An 11307-nucleotide genomic window follows, 5' to 3' on the forward strand; every position below is an offset into this window, starting at 1 on the left:
TATGTGGAAAGAGACAGGGTACCTGAATTATTCTGCACTGTATACACAGGGATGTGGAAAGAGACAGGGTACCTGAATTATTCTGCACTGTATACACAGGGATGTGGAAAGAGACAGGGTACCTGAATTATTCTGCACTGTATACATATTTCTCCTGTTAGGCATCACCTTAAACTCATTCCCTTCTTTTCTGGCCCGCCGTTGACCCAGCTCTGAGGATTCCCTGGAGAAAAGAAGTTTAAAAAGAGTGAGTCTTCTAAACAAGAATCCCTTTCAACTCTTTTTCTTTAAAACAGTCAATCTCACATAACACTTTGGCCTCAGAGAAAATGGCAATACCTACGAGAATGAATTACTCTGAGCTTCCGCCAACCGCAGCCTCTTGGCATGATTCTTCCCTTGATAGTGGGCCTGAGCCACAGCCGGAGAACTGAAGGACGCATCGCAGAGCTTACAGTAATCATTCTCTGTGGCCAGGATCACTCGGCCTCCTGGCTTAAAGGAGCCCATCTGACATAAAAGACAAGAAGAAACAAGGTTAAAAAAATATGGAGCTTCCTTCTTCTCCTCAAAGGTCTTTCTAAGAGCTGAAAAGCAACCAGAGGATGCGGCATGACCACAAGCATTAAGCTTCATAAAGAAAATAATTCGCTGCAGGAAAACAAAAAGGCTGGGAGATACTTAACCTTGGTTTTGCATTATAATCACTTAGGTAACAACTTAGTGAACGGCTCGTTGCTGTTGCCACTGAATAAATTTTTTTAAAGAGTTTGAAAAGCCTAGATTTAGGACAGTAGGTAATGGGTAAATAGGTAAGGCCTAAAATCACATTACAAGAAAAAGTAAAGTCTACTCAGAATCCACCAATAAGCATTCACTGACTGTTGACTGCTTATTAGGGTTGCTGTCTGGTCCAGAAGGGATATACAGTCATATATATTTTTTAAAAAAGAGGCCCTGTCTTCAAAAAGTCTGCAAACTAGCTACAGATATAATCAGGAAAACATTAAAAATGAGTAGCAAATCCAGACACCTGTACTCAGGTTGAGGAATAACATGTGAAAGAGAACCTAACAGAGTGCCCAAAGACAGCAGGCACTCAACAAATATTATGTTAACAAAAAAAATGACATACTAGATTTTGGCCAGAGAAGAGTGATATAATACACGATAAAGATTCTGGAAACCATATATATATCAGGAACAGCTGCAGAAAATAGCGTTTCACTTGGAAGGGAAGATTTTTCTGGGGTATGCTATGAAGAAAGATTTAGGCTACCTGCCCAGGAGGGTGGAGCCCACTGAAAACAGCCCCCACTGGGGGCAGCTATTCAATTCTAGAGCAGCCTTCAGAAACCAGTGACAGGAAAACTATGCAGCTTGAAGATCTCTCTGGGTATCTTCTTGTTCTCTGGTTTCGTTTTTTATATATCTCGTTTAACCAACAAATCCATGAGAAGAAAGAACAGCCAGAATTGCTACCCACACTTTTAAGTACTAAAAACTAACACTCAGAAAAGTAAAATGATACCAGCTGGTTAGGAGCAAAGGTCTAAGATCAAAAGATATTCTTGGGTTGGGCACGATGGCTCATGCCTGTAATCCCAGCACTTTGGGAGGCCGAGGTGGGTGGATCACCTGAGGTCAGGAGTTCAAAACCAGCCTGACCAACATGGTGAAACCCCGTCTCTACTAAAAATACAAAAATTAGCTAGTCATGGTGGTGGGCGCCTGTAATCCCAGCAATTCAGGAGGCTGAGGCAGGAGAATCAGTTGAACCCAGGAGGTGGAGGTTGCAGTGAGCTAAGATCGCACCACTGCACCCCAGCATGGGCAACAAGAACAAAACTCTGCCTCAAAGAAAAAAAAAAGAAATTCTTGCTCTACCCCTTTACAAAACATGTAACACCATGGAAAGCTCCTTAGTTCATCTGAGCTTCTAATAAACTTCCAGTAAAGCTGATACTGCTGGCTCACGGATACCACTCGAGTAATAAGGCCAATACCTCTATGTTGTTGCAAGCATTAAATGAGGTCAGGACCTGGGACTAGAATGAAGTGAGTGAGACCCTTGCCTTGGGCTCAGAATTTAATGGAACATCAAAAAAACTAAAAAATCAAGATAAATAATATTTTAATGAAATATTTATTTAATTAAAAAAAAAATTTTTTTTGAGACAGTCTTGCTTTGTCACCCAGGCTGGAATGCCATGGCACGACCTTAGCTCACTGCAACCACCACCTCCTGGGTTCAAGTGATTCTTGTGCCTCAGCTTACCAAGTAGCTGAGACTACAGGCATGTGCCACCACATCCAGCTAAAAAAATTAAATTTAATGCAAAAAAAATTAATGATAAAAAAAATACCAAAAATTTACATTCAGAATCAGTAGCAGTGCCATACCAAATCATATTGCAGGCTGAGGCAAAAGGAAAATCAGTAGTACTTATTTAAGTTTTCAATGTTTTATTCACCGCTATTTTACATCAATTTTATATTTCTAAAATATTACCTTAAACGTCTATCTTGATTACTAGGTTTTTCTAGCTCCTTCTTAAATTGTATGCCCAAGTTTACTGCATCCGTCACCTCACTGTGGTCCCAGCCTGAATGAAACAATGTATGAGGCGTGCTCGGCACCGCGCCTGGCGTGCTGTGTACTCAGTTATGCCTTGATAGTTTATGACCACTGCATTGTTTTACAGACAAATGACACTTCAAAGACAGACTAAGGAGTAGACTCCATATTTCAGAGGCCTAAATCTCCTGTTCCATCGTCCAGAGAGCAAAAAGAACTTGGCTTCCAAGTCTGTCTCATTATAGTTAGGTCAAAACATGTTTATACAAGGCTCTCTGCACAGAGGTAAGTAATAAGTAATCTCAAAAAACTAATTTTGCAACTGGAAGACAAAATCTAAAATAAATGAGATTAACTTCAATAAAGAAATACACGTTTGAAAATCTGTCTTTTCATTTCCGGGTTAGCCTAGACTATTCAGGATCACTTAGCCAGAATTTTAAGAAATGTATAAAGACTCGTGTAACAGTATTTGTCTCATCACTTCACGCATCGTGAACAGAGCCAATGGGAAATCTCAAGGTTCACAGATTTTGGCCTGCATTACATCCAGCACTATAGTTCAAGGAGTTAAAAGCACCAAGCGGCATCTTTCAGGATGATTTTCCCAGCTGTACCCTGATGGACACATGGACAACAAATGTCACCTGTAGCCGTGTGTGCATCCACAGCTTCCACCCCAATGCCGTGCCACCCTGACACACGCGTCTCACCTGCGGAGGAGCTGGAACAGGGGCAGCTGCAGGCTCCACCATATTGCTCATTCTAGCAGGAGGAGGACAGCTGTTTGCTGCATAGTAATTTCGGAGTTTCTTACCATGATTTTTACCCTAGACATAAAAATAAAATGAGCACAGCAGTCTCCCCTTATCTGCAGTTTCAGCAATTTCAGTTAGCTGTGGTCAACTGTGGTCCAAAAACATTAAGATATTTTGAGAGAGAGCCCACATTCACATAATTTCCATGACAGTGTATTTTTATAATTGTACTTTTTCTAATTAGTTATTGTTGTTAGTCTCTTACTGGACCAATTTATAAATTAAACTTTATCATAGGTTATGTATGCACAGGAAGAACAAAAAATGCATATAGAAGAGTTCAGTAATATCACGGTTTTAGGCATCTACTAAGGATCTTGATATCTCCTGTGGATAAAAAAGAAAACTGCAGTCACCATGAGGGAAACGTGTCAAACTGAGTTAATCGATGTATTTGCTTAATTACTTAAGAAAAAAACACCAGTAATACTACATTTTATTCCTTCATACGTATACAACCCTGGGGTAAACAGACTACTAGCTAAAGTTGATTACGAGATCTTGAAGTAAAAGAGCCTACTCTTGTGCTCTAACAGAATGATTAAATTTATCTGGGAAAGATAAGAGAACAAAGCCAAAGGAAATCAATTTCCTATATGTTTCTAAAAAAGTATCACATTGTCCCAGAGCGGTGGCTCACGCCTGTAATCCCAGCACTTTGAGAGGCCAAGGCAGGTGGATCACCTGAGGTCAGGAGTTAGAGACCAGCCTGGCCAACATGTGAAACCCTGGCTCTACTAAAAATACAAAAATTACCTGGGTGTGGTGGCGGGAACCTGTAATCCCAGCTACTCAGAAGGCTGAGACAGGAGAGTTGCTTGAACCTGGGAGGCGGAGGCTGCAGTGAGCCAAAATCACACCACTGCACTCCAGCCTGGGCAACAAAGTTAGACTCCATCTCAAAACGAAAAAAAAAAAAAGTATCACATTTTCCAGTGACCTATGTCCTTACTCAACTTCTTGCCATTCATATGTCACTGTTAAATATGAATTTCATGACACTCTGATCTAATCTACTTCATAAGTTAGTAATAAAATGGATAATCCAATTATCCTTTAAAAATAGCACTTACAGAGTATCTTTATACAAAGGACGTTCATTGCATTTATTCATTTGCTGTTCACAAAAATCTTGTTAAGACGAATTTGTTAATATTGTCCATTTATGACAGCCAAGAAACTGCAATCCAGAGACTGTAAGGGACATGCCCTCAGCTCCCTTCTCAAGGCTAAACAGCACAGCCAAAGCCTGAGACAGGCCTTCCAAACCCAAAGAATGGTCCTTTTCCACTACAGCATGATAGCTTCAAGATGCACTAAGAACCTCTACTAACATGAATTTGCCTTTCTCATCACGTTTTAAGTTATTAGTCACATGATTGCATTCCTTGAACTGACAAACTAGTGGCAAGGGCCAATAGAACGAAACATTCTAAATAAGGATAAAACATACATTATTCTTTAAACTGCACTGTAAAACTCAAACCTGCAGGCAAACATTTATTCAGCATCTAGTTATATGCTAAGCCCTAGACATAAACTAAGGACTAGCAAGCACATAGAGGAGGAGACAGATACATAAGCAGCTAAACAGAGTAATCAACTAACAGCCATCTTCTCCTCACGTCAGTACCCTCAAGGTGCTTTTACCAAGGCCACAGTGAACTCCACAGTCAAATCCAGCAGTCATATAGCGCCTTCATCTTACTGGAACTCAAAGTAGCATGACACAGTTCATTTCCTTCTTGAAACACTCCTCCGACTATCATCTATATTCCGTCTTCCCTCCCCCCTCCTCCTCTACCAGACCTCTGAACTCCACAGTGTCCAAGGACCCACCCCTGCCCTCTTCTATGCTCTGGCTCTAGGTCATTTTACCCAGACCTATATTTTTCAAATACCATGAGTAAGTTCATGACTCCCAAAAGCATCAATCTCCATCCTTGCCCTTCGCAACCGTATATCCAACTGCCTCCTGGTCACCCACACATTAAAGTCTTAAGAGGCATATTCAACTTAATATAACTGTTGATTCTTCCTCCATAGAACTTTCTCATCACCATGGAAGACTTCCCTGAAAAGGGGGCCACTGACTGGTCTTTTTAATGAGCAAATGTTTACAGGGGAGGTTAAGAAGTAAGGGAAAGGAAAATTGTACACCGAGGAAACAGCATGAGCAAAAGCCCAGCCTTCTGTGTTGAGAGGCCACAGGGAGAGAGAACGGTCTTCTAGATCCTTTGGAGGAGAGCGGAGAGCAGAAACTGAAACACACAGGGGCTCATTCTTAATGGCTTTGCCCATGATAAAGAACGTGGACGTCAGAGGCAGCAGGGAGCCTCTAAGAGACTTTAAGCAAAGCAGTGCATGATGTGGACTGTCTTTGAAAAAGATGAGCATCAGGGTAGCAGATCAAAGCTGGAAGCTGAGAAGACACACAGAGGAGAGTCAAGAACCAAATCCTAGGCCACTAGAAGACAGAGTCTGGTAGAGAATGAAGACCCAGAAAATGAGATCCAGAATGCCTAGCCTACAAAGTAAGATAAAAATCTGACAGTGTGTTGTCACAGAAGCCCCAAACCAAACTGGCATTCAAGAGCGTAGTCAGGATGAAGACAGACTCTCAGGAATAATCAGAATGTGGATGGTATTTAAAGCTATGGAGTCAAAAACAATTCACTAGACAGAGTGGAGACAGATAAGAGCTTGCAAAACAGGCCTGAAGCAAGACAATGGCTGGATAAGGGAGAAAGAAACAGGAACTATGAAGAAGGTAAGAACGAGTAATAGCATATTGGATAAGAGAGTAGAAGGGAGGTGAACCACAGGGTAGATGTAAATATTTATGAAAATGTTTTAAAGGTGTGGGGAGGAAAAAAGTCTTTGGGGAAGAAGATAGAGTTAACATACTGAGACAACTCAAACACTACTGATGAATCCAAGAGACAGTGCAATGTATGGATTCGTGACAGCAACTAGAGACAGATAAACTCCTAGGCAGACAGGGTGGGTCTCTAGTGAAACCCAACCTTCATGCCAAAGACAGTTTAAATCCTGAAAACTGAGCTGCCAATTCCAGGCGAAGTCCACAACCAGAGTAAGAACTTCCTCAATGCCTTAACGTCAATTGAATGGTGCTTTTTTCCAAGCCTGTCCATGAATCCATCAGCATGTACTCCCCCATTCTGAGCTCATGAAAATCCCAAACTCAGCCCCACAGATGGCAAATCTGTTTTGGGTCCCCTCTCACACAGAGGGCTAACCACTCTTGGGGACCCTCTCCACTGAAGGCTTTCCTTCTGCTGCTTGATAAAATTCTTCTCTGCTCTACTCACTCTCCAGTGCCCATGTACCTTATTCCTCTTATTCCCCTTGGTCACAGGACAAGAACTCAGTATAGGCCGACCTGTAACACGCACTTGTTCACTGAGCTGCAGGTGGTGGGACCGAATGAGATGTAACGTGCTCCTGTTCGCCAAGCTGCAGGTGGTAGGAACAGGAGAAAGTTGCAATGTTTCTTGGAAGGTCAGATCTTGGGACTCCCAGGGTGAGAGTTGTAACACCCCCTAGGACTCCGCCACTGCTGACACCTCCAAGTTTTCAAGCACCACCTCATTCCCCTCGTCTAGATGCCAGCACCCAATGTAGAAGCTGCTGGCAACACACCCTGTGGAGCCAGGAGCTGGGTGCAGATCCCTCAGTGCGCGCAGGATCCAAGCCAAGCACAGCCTGCCAGGTTGAGCGGGTGGAGCGAGCCCAGTGGAGCAAGGCCCCAGGCAGAGGACACAGCAGCCACAGAGATTTCCGGCTGCTGAGGCAGCACCAAAGAAATCCTATAACACTACAACCCTCCCTCCCGCTCACCGAGCAATGGGAGAGAAAAAGCCACTGTATGCCAAGGCTAAGGTTTACGAATCTTCTAAAAACATGTGAGAATTTGGGTCTATAAATCTCACGGAAGATAACAGGGTTAAATAGTTACTGACTACCCTCTATGTTCTGACCACCATTCTAAGAAAAGGAGGTAAAACAGTGAACATAGGCAACGTCACTACCCTCAAGAAACTATTCTAGGGAATATAAACCGAATATATACATAAATACACATATCTCCAAACACACAACCAAAGGAAAAAAATACGAGTGACTGACAACTGCTCTGCAAAAAATAAAACAGGATGATATGACAGATGATGCACAGGGAGAAGGTGGGGTGGGCAGAGAAGGCTTCTCAGGGGAGACACATGTGAGCTAAAAGCTTAAGCATGAGATGGCTCCCACCGTAAAATGTAGAGAAGGGAAAGAGCTGGTCATCAAGAGACCCACTGACTGTGTTAAGTCTGAGATCCCCTTCAGATGTCCAAACACAGACCAACCTGGAGTTTACAAACAAGGTCAGGTTAGAGATAGAATCTAAGGAGTTATCAGTATGTAGGTGGAATTTAAAACCATGGAACTAGGGCCAAGCACAGTGGCTCATGCCTATAACCCCAGCACTTTTGGAGGCTGAGGCAAGAGGATTGCTTAAGCCCAAGAGTTCAAGACCAACCTGGGTAAAATGACAAGACCCTGTCTCAAAACAACAAAGAAACTTAGCTTGGCATGGTGGTGTTCGTCTATGGTCCCAGCTACCTGAGGGGCTGAGGTGGAAGGATCAGTTAAACCCAAAAGGTTGAGGTTGCAGTGAGCCAGCTGGGTGACAGAGCAAGACCCTGTCTCAATAACATAAAATAAATAAAACCACGGAACTAGGTAAGTTTCCAAGACAGCTCGGTGACTGAAAGCCAAGGACAAACCTCAAAGACACTACAATATAAAGTGTGGCAAAGAATCCAAAAAAAAAAGATTGAGAATGCCTGGCCCATGAAGTAAGATAAAAACGAGACAAGTGCAGTGTCACAGAAGTCTAGAACGAAGTGGTCCAAAAGAAAAGAGTCTAGTTAAATACATGATGACCAGGAGCTTTACTTCCACGGATTCCCAAACAGAAACATACCTTCCAGATATCCATAAGAATGCTCCTACAAGGATTGTCTGTAACAGCAAAAAAGGTGGAAACAATGTAAATGACCACCTACAGGACAATACCTAAACTGTAGATTATTCATAGGAAGAAACACTACATAGTAGCGAACGTCGACACTCTAGAGCCATGCATGGAAACATGAATGATTCTCATAACAAAATGTTGAATAAAAAGAGCAGATTGCAAAAAAAGAATAATTTTTAATATAGGGTCTAAAAATATAAAAAACAACACTACATACTTACATAGGGAAACACACATATAGCAAATGTATAAAAACAATGTGTGATAACAATAAATCCAGGACAGTGGCTACATCTGGGGGCACAGAACAGGAATACAATTGGGAAGGGATATAATGGGACTTCAGTTGAATTAATAATTTTTACTCTTTAAGCTGAATGGCAAATACAAATGTTCATTATATTTTTGGTACTTTATATCTGAAGGATTTCATAATCATTCAACACAACAATAACCAAAAAAGGGAGTGCTTCATCAGGTCAAAAGCTACTGTGAATAAAGTCGGGATTTAGAAGTGATACTTGGATTTGCAAAGACAGAGGTCACAGCTGGCCTTGGTAAGAATCACTTCATAGAACAGTGAGAGATAAAAGGTCATGAGAAGTGATTTAACTAAGAAAACACCCAGTACAGGCAACTAGGCAGAAGAGCTCTGCTATGACAGGGAGCAGAGAAATCCAGCATACAGCTAGACAGAGAAATGGGATCAATGGGAAATTCTTTGAAAGATGGGTTTTACAGGCTTGTCTGCATGACAACAGGAAGCAGTCACTAAGAGTGGAAGAACAGCTGATATAGGAGCTGAAGAGCATGGCTACAGGAACACAGGCCATGAAAAGGCAGAAGAGGTGGCCAGCACTAGTGGAGGGGTCAAGGTTAGATAGTGTCAGGTATTTTATTTCCAAAGTAGCATCTCCAGTATTGCATCCACAGCATAATAATGATGATGATGATAATGGCAACTAAGAAAAATACGCACATTTACGGGGAAAATGGCAGGCAGGAAGTAGGACTAATTAGCAGCTCCCACTCAGATGGACAGAGCAATGTGTGGGGACCCACATGATGAACTTTTGCTCCAAGAACTACCGCAGGAACATACCAGAAAAGCCAAGTATCCACAGACCCTTTGAAGGAGGTGCATTGCCGCTGCAGGCTGGGACAGCTGAGGAACTGTGAGTCAGCCTGCTTCCTCAGCTGGGAGGCCTGTGGTCTGGGGCGAGTTCTCAGCCCTGCCCACCAGCTGCCTGGAAATGAACTCGGGGCTGCAGAAGGGGCACACTGAGAGGAAGACCAGTCTTTTGGGCTGTGGGCTGCATAGGAGCTGGGTGAGGCCTGTAATGGCCAGCTTTCCCCCAATTTCCTGGCGACCTGTGTGACACAGCGGAAGCAGCCATAATCCCCCTGGGAACATAACTCCATTGTCCTGGGAACCACACTTCCATCCACCACAGCCCCTACAGCCAGCTCCCCTAACAAGAGACTGAACTCAGACATGCCTAACCCTGCCCCCACCTGGTGGTCCTCTCTGCCCACCTGGTAGCCTCAGACAAAGAACAGAACCTCTTGAGAGCTCTTGGGCCACAACCACCACGTGATCATCTGTATACTACCACAGCTGATGTGCACGTGAATGCACCACCTCCTGGCTGGAGACCAATAAACACAAAACCAGTACCCTTAACAAAAATTCAACCCAGGTCCCTCAGAGTCCACTTCACTGCCCCGCTACCTCCACGAGTGCAGGTGCTGGTATCCACAGCTGACAGACATTGTTGGGAACCCAACTGTATGAATACTTGCAAAGTGAGTTTCACAAGACGGGTGGTCGAGCCCAGACACAGGGACACCTGATAGAGGGAAGTTGAGATAAATTTGAGTCAGGGACAGAAAAAAAGGAGAATCCTGTTAAAAGATAACCAGATGATCGGAACCAGATAATCCTGCAGTCACAAGGAACAATGTCTTGATGTAAATGTTTTTTATGAGCACCAGGAATGACTATCGCCTTTTACGACCACTGATTGTGTGTCTCTGTCATCCTTATTGTACAGAGTATGTGAATTAGTGATCTGTTTTTTCTCTTACACTGACGTAAACCAGAGCCTGAAAAATGTATATAATCCAAGGCTTTGAGAAATAAAGTTGCTGATGGAGCACTCACTTCCCAGACCTCCTGACCCCGCTTTTCTGTCTCCTATTTTTCCTGCGCACCCCTCACTCAGGTTTTGAATCCTCTTGCTGGCCAAGAGTTTCTGCCAGAAGACATGAAGATGAATCATGTTTCAGGACTTCCTGCAGACACTCCCCAGTACCAGCCCAGAGCCCCGTAGCTCCACTAGCTGGCTAGATCCAGAAGAAAGGTAACAATTATTGCAGTTCAGCTCTCAGTAAGCCCCATCCCTAGGGGAAAGGGAAGAGCACCGTATCAGAGCATCCTGTGGGACAAAAGAATCTGAAGAGCAGACTTTGCATCCCAGATCTTCCCTCTGACATAGTCTACCCAAATAAGGAAGAACCAGAAAAACAATTCTGGTGATATGACAAAACAAGGTTCTTTAACACCCCAAAAGATCACCCTAGTTCACCGGCAATGGATCCAAACCAAGGTGAAATCTCTGAATTGCCACAGAAATAATTCAGAAGGTCAACTACTAAGCCAATCAAGGAGGCACCAGACCAGGCATGGTAGCTTACAGCTGTAATCCCAGCACTTTGGGAGACCGAGGGTGCTCACCTGTAGTCCCAGCTACTTGGGAGGCTGAAGCAGGAGAATTGCTTCAGCTTAGAAGACAGAGGTTGTACTGAGCAGAGATCACACCACTGCACTCCAACCTGGGTAACAGAGTGGGACCCCATCTCAA

At 43.3% G+C, this 11307-nt stretch overlaps 1 protein-coding gene across 4 annotated transcripts in view; it reads right to left on the minus strand.

Annotated features, from left to right (window-relative positions):
• The window catches only part of ZMAT3 (zinc finger matrin-type 3), a 44454-nt gene that overhangs the window by 10095 nt on the left and 23052 nt on the right, over positions 1–11307 (minus strand). For 3 of the 4 annotated variants that reach the window (XM_017506287.2, XM_017506289.2, XM_017506286.2), the window contains exons 3-5: positions 3292–3408; positions 344–510; positions 123–223 (exon numbers count right to left, since the gene is read on the minus strand). In XM_017506287.2, coding sequence (XP_017361776.1) covers positions 123–223; positions 344–510; positions 3292–3408 — 385 coding nt within the window. Of the gene's footprint in view, positions 1–22; positions 224–343; positions 511–3291; positions 3409–11307 lie in introns of all 4 variants that reach the window. The other variant, XM_017506290.2, reaches the window with a different exon arrangement.

The sequence above is a fragment of the Cebus imitator genome, unplaced genomic scaffold (genome assembly GCF_001604975.1).
Source record: "Cebus imitator isolate Cc_AM_T3 unplaced genomic scaffold, Cebus_imitator-1.0 Scaffold353, whole genome shotgun sequence".
NCBI lineage: Eukaryota > Metazoa > Chordata > Mammalia > Primates > Cebidae > Cebus > Cebus imitator.